The sequence below is a fragment of the Coturnix japonica genome, chromosome 3, assembly GCF_054131305.1.
Source record: "Coturnix japonica strain WE chromosome 3, WE-NBRP24, whole genome shotgun sequence".
NCBI lineage: Eukaryota > Metazoa > Chordata > Aves > Galliformes > Phasianidae > Coturnix > Coturnix japonica.
The window spans coordinates 29,809,497-29,830,108 of NC_140665.1; the positions used below are offsets into that span (position 1 = coordinate 29,809,497).

The 20,612-nt window shown below is 45.6% G+C and overlaps 1 protein-coding gene across 5 annotated transcripts in view; it reads left to right on the top strand.

The window, feature by feature from the left end:
• MDGA1 (MAM domain containing glycosylphosphatidylinositol anchor 1) overlaps positions 1–20,612 on the top strand; it is a 202,609-nt gene that overhangs the window by 109,711 nt on the left and 72,286 nt on the right. For 4 of the 5 annotated variants that reach the window (XM_085541223.1, XM_015857816.3, XM_085541222.1 and 1 more), the window contains 6 exons: positions 4,782–4,921; positions 7,608–7,782; positions 12,166–12,362; positions 15,012–15,144; positions 19,606–19,875; positions 20,245–20,574. In XM_085541223.1, the coding sequence (XP_085397349.1) occupies positions 19,671–19,875; positions 20,245–20,574 (535 nt within the window). In that variant the 5' untranslated portion in view covers positions 4,782–4,921; positions 7,608–7,782; positions 12,166–12,362; positions 15,012–15,144; positions 19,606–19,670. The remainder of the gene's footprint in view (positions 1–4,781; positions 4,922–7,607; positions 7,783–12,165; positions 12,363–15,011; positions 15,145–19,605; positions 19,876–20,244; positions 20,575–20,612) is intronic. The other variant, XM_085541224.1, reaches the window with a different exon arrangement.

A 20,612-nucleotide genomic window follows, 5' to 3' on the forward strand; every position in this document is an offset into this window, starting at 1 on the left:
TGTTCATTGAGCACATTTTACCCCTTTCTGGAAGCTCCCTTCAAGATGCACCTCTTAGGTGCCACTTGCTTGGGACTGACAATGTAAGGGGAAGATGTCAGCAGGATCTTAAGTGTTTTCAGCAGCAGATTAGCAACCAACATTCCTCAGCCGTGCTCCCTTGTAGCTAAGAAATTCAAGTCTATGGCTTCTTTGCATGGAGCTTGCTTGGGCTTAGCTGGGTTCTGTGAAACCTTGCCTGGAGGCAGCCAGGGGGATTGCATTCCTGTGCAGATGAAGGCATTGATGGATGATGCAGCCTTCTGGTGTGGCTGCCCAGAGGGCTTGGCTACAGGGAACATGACTGCGGGAAGTCTGCAACACTGGTGGACTGTCTGGGAAGAGGGTAAGCACTGGAATAGGACTTAAGCTATTCCTATGTTCTTTTTGTTCTGCTGCAGCAGATCTGTTCTCAAGGGACACTCCTCTAATTTCCCCCCAAAATGTAGAATATGTAATGAACTGATACAGACCTAAGAATGCTGTTGCCTCTTTGTCTTTTTGCTTTCTCCCTCCCTCTCTGCACTCCTTGAGCTATAGATTTTCATTTGGTTTCTGACAATGCAGTATCTGTCTCTTACCACCTTCTCTGTGAAGGACTTCTCATCATTACCATCACAGACAGGGGATCTCAGGATCAAAAAGATGAAGTGGCTAAACCTGTGAACCAAACACATGTTACTCAGTCCTCTACAAAAAACAGTTCTTTTCTACTTTTTAATGATATTAGCAACCTCTAAGCACCAAGAGTGTCATAAACTTTCCAGATTATAGTAATAATAACATTGTACAGTACATTGCACTGGGAATAAAATTATTTTACCCACTCCAATTTCCTTTTGTTTTAATGTGTGAATATATCAAATGAAAGCATAGTAGGAAATCTCGATGCAGGGGCCAAATGTGTTGCAAGCCAGCGCTTTCTGAAGGAAGAGCTTAATGCTGCAGGTTCAGAGTTTGAATTTTGCATTGTGAAGCGTCTGGTTTTGAATATTTAGTTGGCTCAGTTTCTCTGTAGTGCTTTGTGCTTTTCTGCTCCTAAAAAGTTTAGTAGGACAGACTGTATCTGCAAGACTTATACATTGTAGGATGCCTCTGAGAATGACTGAGATTCTTTGTCTCCAGCGTTGGCCTGATGCTCTGAGCTTTCTTCTCGCTCCCAAGGGCCTTCCTGAAACTCTTTCTTCTGAGAAACAGGTCCTGCAGGATGGCAAACTGTCATCATCCTGAAATCCTCCAGGAGACCTGGGATGATGTCAAACAATAATGTATTCTTTCTGTTCAAACACATTAGAAGTACAATTAATCCTCACCATCTCTGTCTATCTGTGGTTAGAATGATGTGGCTTTTCTAGTCTCTGTGTGCTGTGGCAGGCTGAGATTGGGACCAACACTTCTGGAGCCCTATCCTATGATTTAACACCATTCTTTGGGAGCTGGATTCATCCCTTGCTCAGCCCCTAAACCGTCACCCCTATCAGGTTGTATCTAAGCTTATTTTCTCAGCCTCCCCTGCTATCTACTTGAGCGCTTTTCTCTCTAAGTCAGCCCCAGGCTGTTTGGTCTCCCTTTTGGAAGAGATGGGTTCATACAGGGTTTAAAACACGGCAAAATGATTGTTGATCTTGCAGGATACCTGGTGCTGTGATTGCAAGAGAGATGTTACAGCTTGAACGGTAGTGATTCAATTAAAGTGATGTCCCTTTCCACTAAATGGAGCTTAAGGTATTCCTAATGGTAGCACACCCTTGTTTCTAAGCTTTGTGACAGCCCAGGTGGACCCAGGGGGGATTGGGGAGAGAAGAACAAAACTGTGACACATTTATCTCTAGCATTGTCATTTTGCTATAGATTAGTGCTATCTATTGCTTTGCACTGCAGAGTAAGGATTTATTTATATCATATTTCTATCAAACTCAGGCAACGATGATGATGACAAAGCATTTTGGTACCACAGTGGTTACACGAAAGCCCTCTTGTACAGTACAACTGTAGTTAATGTTTTGCTGTGGAAATTCCCTATGTAGAAATGCCTTTAGGCAGGTGGCAGGGAGGTTACAGAAAACAGGTAAAAGTATGGCAGTGGGATGGCCAAAGGGAGAAGCATGCAGGTTGGAAGGCTTGAGGCTAAAGAGCTTGTGCACCATGTGGGGCACAGCCGAGCAACTCGAGGCAACATTTAAGTGGGAGTGAAATCTGCAGATAAATATTCTAATTCTCCACGGGGTGCCTGGCAATTCGTTTTCACAGCAAGGTCATGTTTGCAAAGGGAGAACAGAGCCACCAGCCGGCAAACATAGCCCAGAGAATGGGGAGAGAGATTTCAATAGCTTTGCTGCTGCAGGGTGTCAGGACCCCACTGAAACAGGGGTGATATAGGTCAGGGAGAAAGTGTGCTACGGGATAGGAAGGGACAGGGTTTTTCTCTTTTAATCATAGAGCAGGGAGTCTTCAGCATCACGGAGTACATCTTGGCACTGTGAGCAATGATGTGGGTAGAGGTGTTATGGTGTGTCTGCAGAGGGCTTATGCTTATCGTGATAAGAGGCAGCGTTTTGGATTAAAGTGTAGTGGTAAAGGTTATATGGGCATCTGAATAGCTCCTCTGTTCACTAGACAAGCAATCATGCAGTCTTTTACTGATAAGTCACTGTTTTACTTAAAATGCATATACATGTGTTCATTCGTATATATGCACATACATAAGTTTCTGCTTTCTCCTTCCTTCTGTGTTCAACAACAATTTTCTTCCATCCAGGCAGGGGAAGGTTGCTCATCTGCTCAGTTGTACCAGCATTGACTGTTGGTTTCAGAGATGGCAGGCAAGTTCTTACAAGTCCTGCAGATGAAAAAGACTGAGGGATTTGTCCATGTTTATGCCATCAGATACTGTTAAAATAAGGATATTGCTTCTCCTGGTCAATAGCTTGGGTAGTAATGAGCCCACCATGATTTTGTCAACTAAGTAACACCGAACTGGAAGGGCAGTGAGGGACTGCCATGGGTTGCCCAGAGGAGCTGGTGGATGCCCTGTCTGTGGGGGCCCTCAAGGTCAGGCTGGAGGATGCTCTGAGCACTCTGGTGTAGCTGTAGCTATTACTTTGTTGCAGAGGAGTTGGACCAGCTGACCTTTCAGGGTCCTTTCCAACTCAAACAATTGTGATTCTAAAAAGAGGGAATAGCTTGCTGCCTGAGTGCTGGGTGACTATGCCATGATGGAGAACCCAGCAGCAAGAACAGCTGGCTGCTCGCTGCCCTGCGGCCACTCTTGTGTCATAGCTGCTCAGGGATCAGTGCTTTGTGGTGACACCAGTTTGTACAAGCTGACCTCAAAGGCAGATCTCCTCTGCTGCCCATGCTCAGCCTGCCTTAGGTCTGTGCTTCTGGTGGATGAAACCAGCATAAATCTGGGCACTTCTATTTGCCATCTAGTTGAATTTAGAGCATTTTGGTCACGCCTGGAGCAGAATGAGAAATTGCTTTAAAAAAAGAAAAGCAAACAAAGAACAGTAGACCAGCTAAACTCAAGGAAAAAGTGAGCGCTCAGTTCAGCTGTAACAGGTTGTACAAATCAGTGTTTGTTTCAGAAGACTCGCTCAGGCTCTTTGCTTTAACCCCTTGGATTGCCTGTCTTGTCATTGCCTTGTTAGTTTGTGTTGTATTTCACTAATGGCAGCTGGAGCTGTGACTCTGGAGTCACCTGGAAGTGTTGCAGCAAGACAGGGCAGCGCATCCCAGGGGCACTCTCACTGAGGTAGTGGTTCTTAGACACATGTGTGGGTTTCTCTGTTCCTTGAAGTGTGACTGGAGTTTTCCCCTCGAACAAGCACAGGTGTCTCATTGGGCTGCGCAGTCACTTTCAATACATCTCAGCCGCTTCAGTGCTCACAGAGATGCTTTTGGAGTAGGGAACCAAAGGCTGCTCATACAGACCTCTAGGGTTAAGGTGATTTTGTTCTTAGATCCTGTTTTCTCACTGTATCTCTCTCCTTGCTATTGATTAGAGCTATGGTGTATCATAACTGCTGGTTGGGGATGTGCAGTTTTTAAACTCTGCTCTGGGAACTTTCCATGAATTTTTCCCTTGCACAACTCTCTTGTTCTCCTGGCCAGACTGGCAGTCGCTGGTCTCCTCCTGGTGTCCTGAGAAGAGTGAGGGAGCCCTCAAGGTAATGCATTTTCTGGTCCCACAGAGATTGTTCCCTCTGGCACAGGGCTGCAAAGGGTTGCTTTAGCATGCACTATACATGTTGTAGGGGCATCCTGAAAGCCATACAGAACATAAAGGCACTTCCTGACTCCACTCAGCAGTTATCCTAGCCCCCTGCATAGTCATTAGGCCCATTTTAGACAGGCATAGAGCAGCTGTGATTTGACCAGATCCCTGCTTTAACTTCTTGTGTATGCTTGTTTCTGGGAGAGCGGGGAATTCTTGGTCCTCAGCCCATTCAGGAAGGTCTTAAAAATACTCCATGTTTTCAGTGCCTAGAGCTGCTAATCTTAACAGCACTTTCAGACTTAAAGTAGCAGGTGATACCAGGCTCCCAGGAAATAAGGATAATTGCTCAGTTCTCAATTTTCTGAGTCTTTGTATCACATACCCAGCAGTGTCCAGCTCTTCCTTTCTGTGGTTCAGGAGGTGGCTCTTCCACCCTGCTGTGGGCACAGCTGTCACAGGCAGTGGAATCAAGGGGATGGAGTGCTGCTTGTTTCCTTCGTTACCTCTTCTTTCCTCTCCGCAGCTCCTGCTCAGGCCCAAATTATCCATGCTGGGCAGGCATGTGTGGTGAAGGAGGACAACATCAGTGAACGCGTTTACACGATTCGGGAAGGGGACACGCTGGTCCTGCAGTGTCTGGTCACAGGACACCCCCGGCCACAGGTAAGACTTTAGTCTCACCTGTGAGAAGGATACCCAGATTTCTCCTGCATGTTGGAGCCAGGTAGTGAGTACAAATATTAACTGTTCTAACTGTGAAGAAGCCTTGTTTGCAAAGGATATGGTCCAAACTGCTTTTCAGAAGCCCACCCAAAACATTTAGCAGTATACAGTATGTGAAGTTTCTCTCAAAATAGAAGAGCAGCTCATTGTACAATCCACCCTCAAACCTTTGACCCTCTTTCTGCGACAACCTGAACAGGCTAGGGAAGGTTTGACCCACATGCTGGCCACAGGAGTAGGTTCTTCATGGCTCATCTCTCTCTCAGATTCTCTGGATGTGCAGGCAAGGGGAACTTGCTTGGGGGAGTTCAGAAAGTTGTTTGTGGTGCACTCCAGAGAGCTTCACAAAGAGCCCACTAGTCCTTACTTTAGAGCCACCAACCAGAGGCAGATTCAGACCTGCAGTGCTGGAGATGTTCATGCTGTGGTCAGCTTCATCTCAGTGAGGAGGCTTGGGAATGAATATGGCTAACTGCTGCAGTCCTTCCCCAGGGTCCTTGGAGGGCTGCATAGTCTCAAGTCCTATGCAACCCCCTCCAACCTCTTCAAATACTCAAAGCAGGCTAGTTCAATGTCAGTGTGAATGTGTCTGTAAAGATGCTGAACCAGAGCATAGGTCTGCCTGCTCTTGGACAGTGGTAGAAGTGGCAGCTGATGCATGCTAGGAGGTAGGGTGTGCCAGAATATGCTCAAGGGATCCAAGTACAATACGTGCCCTTTCTTGGCCCTCTTTGTCTTGCCAGTCAAAGACATTTGTGCTGAGCAGCTAGCCATTAGCATATGCCAATCAACCTCTCCATGGACCTGCTTGTAAAGAGATGGTTTACTGAGAGGAGACAACAAAGGAGGAGGAGAAAAACTCAGACAGCAGGATTTGAAATGGATTGTCCATCAAAGCATATCCTGGAAGCAATTAAAAAATAAGTAAATCTGAACTGAGCCAGCAAGAGTAATCAGCCTGGACTTGTGACAGTGCTAGGTGGGTGATAGCTGTGTACATCAGAAGCGAGGTGGTTGGTGGAGTTGGCTCTACCTAAGGGTGCTGAACATGTGAGAAGATGCTGGCTGTTTGAGAAGATTTGAGCCTGAGAAAGTAGAGATTTCTGTAGCAGAGCCTGATGCAGACAGCATGCTTATGGGCATCACTGAGGTGTGATGTTGCCCAGACACATTCAAGGGACACTGTAATGTACAACCAAGCATGACAAGGGAGACTGGGACCTGCGTACATTAAACATGGCGTGTGTCCTATTTCTGCCCTCCCTCTTCACAGATAGATTTCTTTCCCAGCTAATCTCTTTTCCTAACCTTTGTTTAATCTTTTCTTTTCCTTCCTATCAGCCAGTCATTAAAGTATGAAAATGTGGCCAAATTGAAAAGATTAAAGAGCTGGCTGAAGTATTCATGCAAACAGGAGACTTGATGCCCTCAGACAATTTCATAATAAGCCTACAAAGGCTAAATAAATCCTTGATCATTAGCTCCAAAAGTCTGCTCAGCTTGGTGCTCTGAGACTGTGATTTAGACACACCTGTCCTTTCTAGAGCATCAGCATCAATCAGGTGGTGACAGCGAGCTTTAGGCAAAGCCTGGGGTTGGGAGGTCAAGGAATCTGGTCCTTCCCGTCCATTGCCAAAGCTGAATGATAGTCTGCCTCCTTTCTTTTGGCAGATCCTGTTAGATCCCAGCACCAGAATCTAGATGGCGCAGGCATGGGAACCATTTGGGTCATCAGCCTTTAGAAGGGTAGTTTGTGTTATAGGCAGCCAATGGGCTGGAGTAAGCCATCTCTCCCCTCTATCATCTGGGCTGCAGAAAATGAGGGCAAGATTGTACTGATACTGCTTAGACTGTACCTCATTACAAACGCTAAAATGATCTTTCAGTCTTTAGAAGTGTTGTTCTCTTGCCTCCATTCACTGTGAAATACCATGTTGCTATGTTGCCCATATCAGCCGGGGCTTTAAGACATGTAACATATGGCCAGAAGTGCAAGATACCCTGAAATCTGAAGGGATTTTTTTTTCTTTTCTTTTTCTGTTGTTTTAAAATCAAAGTAAAAGTTTGTATACTGCAGAAGGATGACTTATAAAAATAACATACGTGGGGTTCCCTGTGGGAAGGAGGCGAGAGCCAGATAGTAACAGCAGTTTCGACTGTTGGAAAAGCAAACAGCAGAAATAACCTTGCTGTCCAGAGAAAGATGAAAGGGTGCTGACTGCAATAAAAACTCTGTAGCTGTAAGCTGATGTCTTCTATAGCTTCATGGCCTGCTAGCCACGTGGGATCCTGAGGCTTAATGCTGAAAGTCCTGTGCTGCTCATATAGTGATATTAAACTAAGCAAGTTAGAGGACTAGAGCAGGAGTGATGAGTATGCTGTGTGTGTCTGTGTGATCTGAAGGATTATCCCAGGTGTTAGGACATGGGAATTGGTGATGGCTAAGAATTAGTAGCTAGCCTGCAGAGACGTACTGAGATCAGCAGTTGCACTTTGGTAAAGTCTGGTGGTGCTGCAGGGCCCATTTCTATAAATGACTGGGGAGGAGAGAAAAGGGAGTGCTGCTGTCCCCTAGGATCCCTGGTTTGTGTCACTGGTAGGTTGTGTTTCTCTCATTCTTGTGCAGGTGAGATGGACCAAAACAGCTGGCAGCGCGTCGGACAAATTCCAAGAGACGTCAGTGCTTAACGAGACCCTTCGGATTGAGAAGATCCAAAGGCTGCAGGGGGGCCGCTATTACTGTAAAGCAGAAAATGGGGTTGGGGTCCCTGCCATCAAGTCCATTCGAGTAGATGTGCAGTGTAAGTCGTTTAGTGGCAACCCAGATCTTCCCACAGTTCTACTGTGTGTCTCTGTCTTGCTGCGGGGCTGGTAGGGAGCTGCATTGCCCTAGGACCATGTGCACCCAATTCAGTGGCAAAGGGACTATTGTGCTGTCTGTTTTCCCCTAGAGATCTGATCCATCTGGGAAAAAGATGGCTCTGCCTGTCCATGCCAACACTCTTTTCTAGGTACTGTGGTGTCTGTCGCTGCCAGAAGTCCTAGCACTGGTGTGGGATGTAGCATTGTAGATGGCTTCTGCCTTCTTTGTCTTCATTTTGAAGCTGGCTTGGTTTGTTTTTTGAAATCAATAGTTCTTCAGATGTCTGGAGCATTTCTGAAACCCCACATCGCTAACTGCAGTGTGGTGGAAACAGAGCAAAAGATTCTGGGATACATCTGAAGAAGCTGAGTTGTGAAAGAATAGGCATGAAACTATTGAGGATCCCTTGGTTTCAGAAGTGACTTAGTATTTCTCTGGCTGTTTGTAATGCCCAACTGTCCTGTGTTCTGGCAATGCTATTAGGAGCTCTATACCTTTGAAGGTTTCTCATTCTGATTCTTGGGCATTCTTATGTTCTTGGGCAGTTGTGGCCAAAAGGGGTTAGGCTTGTCCTATCCTCCCCAGACAGGAGGAATTGGAGATTTAAGGCAACCTTTGAAGGGATTAGTCCTCTAAGGGAAGATTCTGCTCATTGCTCTTGAATTTCCACTGTTTCAGATTCCTCCAACCCTGTTAATACCGTATCCCTCTCCTCACATCATCTGAGAAGATCTAACCAGCAATGGACTGATGCAACAGTTGCAAATGATTATAAAACACCTGGAACTCTCTTTCCCCTGAATCCATTACCACCTGGTTACAAAGTCCTTCTAGTAAGGTGGCCTTTTATGCTGATGTCCACTGTTGTTGTCAGTGGAGAAGCCTTCAGGCTTCAAAACCTGAGGACGTGCCTGAAGTCTGGGCAGAGACTTTGCTTGCAGGAAACACTGCCTGGTTGCAGCCTTTTACCCCACACTATCCAGTCATGAAATGAGAGCTAGTGTGTTGAAGTGCTGTGCTACTTTCTATTTAGATTTTGAGTCTGTAGTGTGCTTTGGTTACCTCATGATCCACTTTTGTGCTATCTAGCTTGGAGTGGTTTTCATCACCCTTCCTTCCTTGCCTTACCCTGTACTGGGGGTAGTAGAGCATGAGCACCATCCCACAGATTTGGAGTATATGCATGAGTGTCCAACCTTTTGGCTTGCCTAGGCCACACTGAGTGAAGAGGAATTGTCTTGAGCCATGTGTAAAATATATAGTTAAGGTATGCAAGTAACAAAACCTGTTCTTTTTTTATTTTTATTTTTTACTATTTTTTATCAAATCTTTTTTTAAAAGGGCAACAAAGCCATAAAACTAGCAGATTGGCCATGTATGGCAGATTGCTTCATCTGAGCCTCTTGCCACTTTGAGTAGGATTAACATTTCTTCATGGGCACTGCCTGGCTTTGTTGGAGAAGTCCTAACACCCACCAGGCTTTGCTTGGCTTCTCTGACTGTTTCCTCTCCTGCATGGAACAACTCTTTATATTAAAAGAGTCTTGCTTTTCTGAGTATTCAATATGGCAACCTGCCAGAGTCTGTCTCCAGGAACTGGGCTGTCATATTCCCTTTACTTCTGAGATGCAGACTGGAACTAGAGTAATGTAGCATCCTGTGGTCCTTCATGCAGCTCTGACCTGTAGAACTGTGGGGCTAATGGGATGGCCAAGGGCTTTCTCATACTAACATCTACTCTGAAGATGGACTTGGTAATGCACCTCTGTTCTGCTCACTTGGTTTTTGGGGAGGAGAATCTATTTTCTGCTAGTATTTGCAATAGGTATAAGGGAACACATAGGAACAGCCACAGTTTTTGTTGAACGCTCACCCAGGCAACTTTCATCTGAATGAACCAGAATATGAAAACACAACCCTCTTTCCCCCACATCCCTGTTTGTAGCTAGAGGTAAGTAATCACTCTCATTTGGACCTTGGTGTCTTTGGCAGCCAGTGCTAGTCTTCACTCATAGTATTAGACAGAAAAGTTGTGTGAAGAGCGCCAGTGGTACCAAGAGGATATCAAACTGGAAGCACTAACCTGTGTAGCAAGTTATTCCTTTGCCCCAAGTGTGTGTTGAGTGAGACTCTAAAGTGTTGTTCAGATGCTGGCAGAGAGGCAGCTGCAGTGTGGAGTATTTTTATGTGTGAGAGAGGGAAAGGAAAGAAAAAGAAAGAATAGATGTTTACAAGCTTATAGTGCGCATGAAACATCCCATGTGATCTTCTCCATGAGCCGCCTTGGGCCAAATTTATCATTCGTGCAGCTCACTGACATCAGTGGCTTTACTCGTACATCAAGCACATGTGTATTGTCGTAGGTCTTATTTTAGCTTTTCTCAGGAGGACTAGGCTTACAGCTGACTGCTATTAAAGAAGGATGGAAGATTTGAAGGAGGAAAGGTCTAGCTAGAAAAAGGAAGGTAATATTTTCTTTTCAGGATGTAGCTGGGAACCAGCAGACTTGAATGGGGAGTGTCTTCTTTGATGGATAAGGAAAGTGGTTTGTCAAGCATCCTGCAGAGAAATGGGGCTCAGAGGGTTGGTAGCTACTGAGTTATTCATATAAAGGCTGAACAAATAAAGGGGGCTTAAGGAATTCAGAAGAAGAAAGTCCAGATCCAAGAGAATTTGCTGTAAAATTTAGTCATGGCCACATGGAGACAGCAGTTCATGGGAAGGGGCCATTTATCTCCAATTGTGTATGTTTTTTCATGAACTTGGATGGTTTTTGTGTGTTTTGACTTTGTTTTCCACTGCCTTGTCCATAGCCCTACTCATCTCTCCGAGCGATGTTATGGTCAAGCCAACAAGCATACAGCTTACAAAAATATGCAAATCCAACAGTTAACACTTATGATTCAGCAGAGAACATACGTTATTTGGATGACTCGTTAGCAGAAACTCATCTCTTCTCCCCCGCTTCCTTCCTGGGAGCCAGACTTCCAAACTTGCAAATCTCTAAAATAATGTATCTTGAAAATTAGGTGACACAAAAGAGCTGGAGGTGATGGGCACGTGTCCTCTTTCTCTCTGCTGTTATGTGCAAAAGACAGTGCTGGCAACGGGTGGGTATTCTGGATATGTGTTCTTCGGTTGTTTTTCAGTTGAAGATGGGTTCATAAAGCTTCTGAAAATATAGAAGTGCTTCACTGAGCTCAGTGGACGACTTTGAAGACATGCTTAAGGTCATGGGGCACATTTCAGTTTTAGAGGACCAAGTTGTCCCAGCTTTTCCAATGTTTTTTTATATTTAATCCTACTCAATACCAGAGTGGTTCTGGAAGGAGAAAGATCCATCTCCTCTGAGATTTTCCCTTTCCCCATGTTTCCTTGACTCCTTGATGTTCAGGCAATTATGTCTGATTCAAAATAAATAAATAAACAAAAAAACCCTAACGAGGTAAAGATCTCCTTTTTAGTGGGAAGGCAGCCAGTAGGGAGCAGTGTGGCCTGGGTGGAAGCAGAAAGTATGCTCCAAGTACCCTCCCTCCAGGGCTATTGCTTGTATACTTGCAAGAAAAGTCATTGATAACCATTGAACCAGTGACAACAGTTGTGTGGTGTGGATATGGTGAAGGAAGATTTGGCAGGGCTGCGTTCTGTAAAAGGTGAAAAGCGAAAAGAAAATGATCAGTTTAGGAGTGTGTGATAGAAATGCAGTGAGTCAATGTTACTGAAGAGTCAGCACAGATATCGTGAAGGAGAAAATACAGACAATACTTAAACTGGGAATAAGAGGGAAGCTGTACACACCTATCACTATGTTTTGCATCTGATGTTCTAGTGGCACTCCAAGTGTGCTTGCAGTCTTGTTAGCCATGGGCTTAGCCCTGTGATTTCAAAAGGGGACTGGAAGGTGGGAGCAGAGGAAATGAGAATGTGGTAGTTTCCCAGGATCCTTCTTACTTCTCACTGAAGCTGATAATGGTGATTTGAGGTTGTGTGGTTGGATGACCAGGCTATTGGTTGGACAGTTTTGTGGCAAACAGATGGTTTACTGGAAGACAACATGGAATCCACAAACTGGAGGGTGCTTTCTATTCTCTGAATGTTGTGTGGTGAGCGGGAGAATTCTGGCTTCTCCTCTCTGTTCCCTTTTGATGCTGTTCGTATTACTTGCCCTCAGATCAGTTCTGAATTCAGCAATTGTCCTTGGCCAAATCTATGGGAGCTTCCCCCCTCCCCTACAGCCCCGGAGCATCATCTGCTCTGCAGGCTGTGCATGCAGACAGTGCTTCACTAACAACTGCTGCGGCCCTCCTTACCTTCCTTCCAGATCTAGATGAACCAGTGCTCACTGTTCACCAGACCATCAGTGATGTACGTGGCAGCTTCTACCAGGAGAAGACTGTTTTCCTCCGCTGCACCGTCAACTCCAACCCACCAGCTCGCTTCATATGGAAACGGGGAGCTGAGACACTTTCCCACAGTCAGGACAATGGTGTGGACATCTATGAACCCCTCTACACACAGGTGAAAAAAGGCAAACCTCTGTGAGCTTGTGATGAGCATCTTAGTGTAATATAGTGCCTTCTGTAGTGGATGGTGTTTCTCTATCTGTGTGGGTTACAATGGTGGGGAGAGGGTGGTGGGCACTGCAATGAGCTCCAGCTCCAAAAGGGCTGGTAGATTTTCTGTTTATAGGTCCTCAGGGAGAAAGAGAAGCAGGAGAGCAGGAGGGAGCATGACAGCCTAGTGTCCTTGGCTTGGCGTTTCTTCCCCTTTTGGTACTGTCCATGAGAGTAAGACAAAATTTCCCCAATAAGTTTTATGTGGCTGTGGGGTGGCTGAGACTGTTCTCCAAGCAAAAAAACTTCAAGGTCAGGTCTCCTCTAATTCTGTGCTGCTTTTTTCTTAAACGAGCACCCAAGTTTGATAAACAGGAGAAAGTGCTTCCCATTTAGCAGTGTGAGAGAATGGCAAGGATTGCAGTGGGCTTGGTGAGGTAAATCATAGAATTGTTTGGGTTGGAAGGGACCCTAAAAGGCCATCCGGTCCAAGTCCCCTGAAATGAGCAGGGACACCTACAGCTACATCAGGGTGCTTAGAGACCAGGCCAACCTCACCTTGAGCATCTCTGAAAGATAAAGAGATTTTCCTATTGGCTACAAGTAACAGAGGCTGGGCACTCTTGACCACCACCTTATGACAAGGTGTTATTCCACATCCTCTCTGTTCCCCATGCTTGCCTGTGCTGGACTTGCCCTTGCATAGCCATGTAGCCCTCCTGAATGCCACTTTCTTCACAGTCACTTTCCTGATCACTCAGTGGATGATTGAGGGGGTTTTTCTAGCTCTGAACATACTCATGATTTCACTCAGCACTAGAACTTATGGAGGATGGGTAGGAAGGGAGGGCTAAGAGGGCACTTCCTGAGGGCACTTATTTTATCCCACACCCAGTTCTGCTCTCGGACACTCCCAAAGCTGGGCCTTACGCACACTGTGACTGAGTTTGATTTCTGAGCAATGCTCCAGGCAACCTTTCAGTTAATGCAATTGTGTTCATGTTTTATTGAAACACACTATTTCTGCAAGTCGTGGAAATGGGCAGCCAAATGGAAACTTGCAAGGAGATTAGGAGAGAGCTCCGAGCTTTGGGTTCCCAAGCAGATTTGCAGAAATGCTATAGGTCAGTGCTGCTGTTTGGTCCTGAAGAGAGCTTTGTCTTGTCTGGTTATCTGTGGCCCCGTACCCTGCAGCTCCAGTCAGACAGTGTTCCTGCCCTGACGAGCCTTTGGGTTGAGAAGAGTTGAAGTTAGGTGAAGCACACTTCTACCGCACATCTGGAGAGTAAAACCTTCCTGGAGCTCAAATAAATTGCGCTTAACAAAGCATTCTTCACAGGGCTCATACAATTGTCTGAGACAGGCCAGATAAACTGCTATCAGAGTCAGGTTCAGGTAGCCCTTTGCACTAGAAAGGACAAAGATTTTGCTGTTTTAAGCTTTTAAAAACTTATTTACTCTGAAGGTTTATACACATTTACCCAACATTTACTAATCAATAAGCTGGATACGTACGACTGTATAAGTCACTAGCTGACACGCACGTTGTAAATGCCATCATTTGTGCAGCATAGCAACAAATCTCGGGGGACAGGACTTCCATAGGGTTATTGGTCTCCTAGGTATTTATCTTCCTAATTTACTCGGTTCAAATCCTTGTTCTCTGCATATTAGCATGCCTGAGCTCATCGTCCAGTCCCTTGAGGTTGCCTCAAGAGGATTTGTCATGCTGACACCTTCTCACATTTACAGGCAATTACGGAATGGTTTCTCCAAAAGAGATTTAGACAAGCACAAGGAGCACAGCAGCGACAAGCTGTCGTGGGAAGACGTATGAGTTGCAGGGTGTGCAAACTACAGGATGCATCTCCAAGCTTTCCGCATTCCATAAATAAAAATTTACGGAACATATCTATTGTTAATTTAACAACTTTATTCTGCTTTTATAACATGATGGAGTGCCAGCAAGTGATTCTTGTTTGTTTGTTGCCGTAGCGTGAGAAAAGGCTATCAAACTCAGTGCAGACACTCTGGATTTATGCCAGCATAAATGAGATTAGAATCTGGAGAAAAGAGATCAGAAGGGTTGGGGGGGGGGGGGGATATTTGAGTATTTCTCTGAATTACCTTTCTTTTTTTTTTTTTCTTTACTGCAATTTTTGTGGCTTAACTATTGATTGTGCTGTATTTAGGCCAGCATAAACCCTGGTTTACTTTGTTTTTGCGATGCTGAGCCCCCACTGACTTTATTTAGGCTCCCACTGACATCTCAGCATGAGCTCAGGGGCTGTTCTTGGACATTTAAGGTTTTTTTAACTTCCATGAGATGATTGTGACAAGAGTTGACAAGAAATTAATCCTAGACCCATTCGGCACTGCTTTCAGGTTTTGTGACAGTCATTTACTGGGTGTTTTGAGAAATTCTGGAGGTGGAGCTGTCCCTGCAAATGCTTTGTGTCTCCTTTGTGTATGGCTAGGAGGGTTTGGAGTCTGCGTAGCTTCCTGAGGTTTGAATGGTTATTACTTGCAAGCCTTGTGCCTGGTGATGGACTTGCAGCGATGAGCTGTACTTTGTACACATATATCTTTCTCCTCCTTTCTCCCTGACTCCCAGGGTGAAACCAAAGTCCTGAAGCTGAAGAACCTGCGGCCCCAGGATTACGCCAGCTACACGTGCCAGGTGTCTGTCCGCAATGTCTGCAGCATCCCTGACAAATCGATCACCTTCCAGCTCACAAACACCACAGGTAATGCAGCAGCCTGCTGAGCATCCATGCCCTCTCCAGGCCTACAGCCTTTAGAAGACCACCTCCAGTTCACACATGTGGCTGACTGTTGTAAATCCTTAAGACAGGAGCTCTGTGGTCAGAGATGCTTTAATTTCTTGCAGCCAGTGCCTCGATCAGGCCTGCTGTGTGATCATTAAAGCAGACTACATGTAGGTGTTGAGGCACAGTGGAGTTTTTAATCCAGACGCTGCTTTATTTATTTATAATTCTAAGTGATTTTAAAAATAAATTTAATACAGTCTGGAGCAAGGCAGCTGCTGCAGAAGTCCTTACAAATAATTCATCCACATGTGACTGTGTGCTGCTTTGTAGCGCTGCACTCAGAGCACTCCCGGCCTAGGAGTCCCACGGGTAGGGATGTTTCTGGAAAGCAAATATCTCTGGTGCCTTCCCAATAAATAAATCCTAGAACTGCACACACACACTGATATCCATGCCGGCAGGGTCTGAGCGCACCTCCAGTTGCAGGCAGAATCAATTTGGTGCCTCTTGCTTGACATGCAAGAGCTGAAATCATGTACCAAATGCATTGCAAAGACCTGACTGCAACCAGTCCATTTAACAAGAGGGAAGAAAAATAAATAAATAAAAGCATGACAGAGTCCCCACTTGTCTTGAATATTTTCAAATAATAAGTAAATGTCAGAAAATTGCTTCCAGCTCTGGGGTATTCCATGATCAGAAAGGAAGGCGATGTAGGTGTTTGAATTATTCACCTCTCTCTTATGTAGCACAAAGTAGTTTGTATCCCTGGTGTCATCTTTATGCAGTGGAAACAGAACACTTTTGATGTTGACAACTGTTGATGGGATATTGTTGATACAGTATGAATTATGTTTATTGATCTGGCTGAGTCCAAGCTGCTGAACAATAGTTGCTTCATTTTATTAAGAAAGAAAGAAAAAAAAAAAAAAAAGTGAGCTATAGCTTACGTTGGAATAAAAATATTCTCCCTGTGGTAAGATCTCTGCGAATACAGCTGAGGCAACTCATGTCACTTCCTGAGATTGTCTCAGAATGAAACCGCAGAGAATGCTGCTAGAATATTCCCTTTAAAAACCTGCACTCATAGTGAGGAAAGGGATCGTGGCCAGCTGCTATTTCCCGGTGTGGTTTTACCTTTGAAAAGTTTTAAAAAATAACATTTCTCTTCACACCCCCTCCCCTCCTACAGCCCAGCCTTTCATTTACTGAGTGAATAGGGAAAATGTATTTCCAAGTTGCTGCTGGATTAGAAGCCAGCATACATCTGAATTCATAGAATCGTTAAGGTAGGAAAAGATCTCTCAGAACATCTAGTGCTTCTATCGACCAACCTCCACCATGCCCACTGACCGTGTGCCTCAGTGCCACATCCACACAGCTCTTGAACACCTCCAGGGATGGTGACTGCACCACCTCCCTGTGCAGCCTGTGCCAACACCTCACCATTCTTTCCATGAATAAATTTCTACTAATATCCAACCTGGGCCACTCTTGGCACACCTATCAAGCACCAGCTTATTAGGTGCTTACCAAAGCTCTGAACTCGGTTTGCGTATCTCTTGCATCTAGTGATTCTTTTCTTGTATTTTAGTTGTAAATGCATGTTTATACATAGTTATAAAGTAGCCTAACACTGCAAGCTCAAAGAGACTATGGTTCATGTGTTCCCATTAAATTGTTTAAAAAAAAATAAATGAATCTGGCATTGTACTTAAAGTAGGTTTTGTGTTAAATAGCACGAGAATGTTTATCACTGAATGTTATCTGACTTACTTGCAATGCTGGTAGTGTTGTGCACAGGTGAGAAAATACTGTAAAAAGAAATCGTAATTCTCTCCTTGTTTTGCACAGATCTCTTTTCCTCTTGTGTTCATGCATCAGCAACCTCCGTTGCCTCCTTTCCTCAGTATGCCTTTGCAACCGAGAAGGGTGCTGAGGTGCATGAAAATCGATCTCTTAAACATTTATAGACCCAGCTGCAATTGACTTTGAGAGGAACTAGTGGGTCAGGCCACGGGAATCTGCTCTTCTCAGTCTGTTTGCTCCTCCTTAGATAGTTCACTTGGGCTCCTTGGGCAGTTGCCTTTAGGCAGACCACAGCATTGAGATGTGCTTCTCCCCAGCCCAGAGTCAGAGGCTAGGCCCTCACAGCAGGCAGAGAGCTCTCAGTCTTCATCCTCAGCAGGAAGGAGGCTTTCCTTGCTGCTGTCCTGTGGCTCTGGAGCAGCAGGTTGGATCCAGCAGAACCACGTTGCCAGCTCAGCACCAGGCTGTCATTGCCTGCTCCAGCAGGGCAGGGCTGATGTTTTCTCTTTCCTTGATTTCTGCAAAATTAAGCAGCCCAGCTGGTTAATTCTCCTGCAGTTTTACTGCAGCAAATTGGACTTCAAAGGGAATTGAAAGCGACTCTTTGTTTGTAATGGTCCCCTTGCTTCTCTGCAGACTCTGCCAGCAGGTTTTCTGAGCCAAGAACAAAAGGAATTGCCACAGGTTACAAATAAATGAGATTCATCTCATGCATAACAATGTCTGCAGCTTGTTAACCCCTATCTACTGATAGGAGTGGGAGTGGGAGCCCATGCAGACTGCCACAGCCAGGGCTCCATTTTGTGACTCTGCCTCAAGCTGTGTAGGCGGCAGCTTCGTAGCTTCCCTGCTTCCAATCTTACATGCATGCACAACCTGCCCCAAGGCAGTGCTTGCCCAATGTGTTTCTTTTCCATGCTTCCTTGTCCATAACACGATACAGCTTTGCAAGATGAGCGTTGGTCCAATCTGCACATCAAGCAACATGGAATCCCAAAATCTTAACCAAAGGCTGCAGGAGTTCTGGCTCGTGCTCCCCAGCTGACATCTTTCTGGATGTAAGCAGATTTCAACCTTTCTGTAGCTCTGATGTACATGCAAGGAAGTTCCCAGGCAAGATGCTTCACCTATCAGCTTGTCTGTGCCCTTGACTGAGACCTGTTCAGTGTCAGGGGGCAGGAACAGCTATATCGTATCATCTGTATTCCTTCTTGCCATAGGAAAGTGTTCTGCCCAACCACAGTCCGTTGAGTTATTTTGACCCTGGGTTTCTCAAAGTTTCATGAGGCCATGTGGAGCCCAGAGAGGACAAATGCTTGCTTTGCCACTTAATGAGCATCAACCTTTGGGCATAGGCTTCTCTCCTGGAATGCTGGAAGCAGTTGTAGGCCCTGAATGCAGGCTGTGACCTCTCAAAATTCAAGGGCTCCAACCACAGGCCTCAAAATGTCCAAGAGTGCAGAAGACAAAGGAGTAGCCCTCATCCTTAAGCACAGCTGTCCACATCTAGTGCAAAAAGCACATACCATAGCCAGGGAGAGGGCACTGGATTTGGTGTGCTAACGCAATATTCCAGCATAGCAGTTGTTGCACTGCTAAATTATGGTGCAGGTGCTGAGGAGAGAGCACTCCTCATCTCCTTGTTTGTACGGGCTGTAATTCAGAGATCCAACACCAACCCAGCACAGCTCATTAACACAGGGTCCAGGGAGAGGGAGGCTGAAATAATGATGCTGTTAAATCAAGCTTCATGAATATGGAACAATGTCTTATTTTGCATTATTATGGCAGTTACTTAAAACATACTCCCTGCCTTTGTGCTGGGGAATGCTACTTTCTCAGCTCTGTCTGGATGGAGCCAGCAGTGATGCTGACAAGGGCTTTAATAAGCTTGTCTTGGGATGAGGCAGAGAATGCAAAGGGAGGATGCAGTAAAACTGAGAATACAAAGGGAGGAATTTGGGATCAGTTTGGGGAGAGAGGTGTAGTGAGAAGAGTGCAGAAATAAAATAAGCCAAAACCACATAGTAGGTTATTCAAAGGATAAGTTGTCTAGACATTTTGAATCATTCCCAATTGTTCAGCTGTGCATGAAAGAGCATCCCAGGACTTGGTTCATCATCTGTAGGCCAATGGGGAAATCTATTTGACACCTGTGTGATGGGTGCAGAATTGCTACTCATGGTCTGGTTTTCTAAACCATGTATTTTCCATTGCCAAATTATGTCTTATCGTCTTTTCTGTCTGTGCAAGGAGAGTTTGTCAGGCTTTTCTCCTGAACTGAGTCCTAAGCCTAGGGAACCTGCAGAGAGCAATCTTAAAATAGGATACCTACCTGTGTCCCTCTTCTGTGTAATGGCTGTGGGGTGTTTTAAGTATCGCCTCTTGTTTGGGTTGTCTGGAGGTCCTGCTTGCAGTTTCCTAACCATAGAAGAGAAGGATGCTTTAACTCAAAAAGGTGTGTTGATGATCATGCTTTTTATCTGTAATGAATTAATGTGTCCCTACAGCTCTCCTTTCTCAGACTGGCTAACTTCAAGAAGAAATCCTAGAAAGCATGAAGCTGTGAACAGGTGAGCAGACAGGTCCTTTTCAAGCTTAGAAGTGTCCCTCTTTGTCCTCTTCCAGCCCCACCTGCTCTGAAACTGTCAGTCAATGAAACATTGGTGGTCAACCCTGGTGACAACGTCACTATGCAGTGCTCTCTGACAGGCGGTGACCCACAGCCAGAGGTGCTTTGGTCTCATTCTCCTGGCCCGCTGCCTCCCAACAGCCTTGTGCAAGGAGGTAACCTCACCATCTGGAGGATCCGCGTGGAGGACTCAGGCTACTACAACTGCACAGCCATAAACAACGTGGGGAACCCAGCAAAGAAGACAGTGAACCTACTGGTGAGGTGTAAGTTGCTCTTTTTCTCAGTGGAGGGTCTAGATTTGCATTTCTCCTGAGCGTTCCTATACAACTAAGGCTGACTGGGATGCTTAGCAGAATTTAGTACACTGGAGAAGCTGTTGTGCTAGCTTCTGTGCTCCCACATCAAGAGCTATGCTTTGGCTGCTTGCAGCCTTGTCCCAGGCTGTGTCACTGTTCTGGGCTAGACAGGGGTCCCAGTCTGTCAGGTGTGAGGCCTTGGGGATCGTTTGTGGGAGCTTAGCTAGGGAAGGTTGCACAGAGATGCTGCCCTCCAAAGGAGCAAAGGGATGTTGTCTTGTGCCGTGTGGGGCTCTTTGCTGTCCCTAAATGGTTTTGCACTTGTGTTCATCCCAGCCATGAAGAATGCCACGTTCCAAATCACCCCTGATGTGATCAAAGAGAGTGAGACCATCCAGTTAGGGCAGGACTTGAAACTCTCATGCCACGTGGATGCTGTCCCCCAGGAGAAGGTTGTCTACTCCTGGTACAAGAATGGGAAACCAGCCAGGTTCTCAGACCGGTTACTCATCACCAGGAATGACCCTGAGCTCCCACCTGTGACCTGCAGCTTGGAGATTATTGACCTGAGATTCAGTGACTATGGCACCTACCTGTGTGTGGCCACCTTCCAAGGAGCACCCATTCCTGACCTCAGCGTGGAGGTGAACATCTCCTCAGAGACAGGTGAGCCTCTCTGTGACTTCTGGGGACTTTCTGGGCAT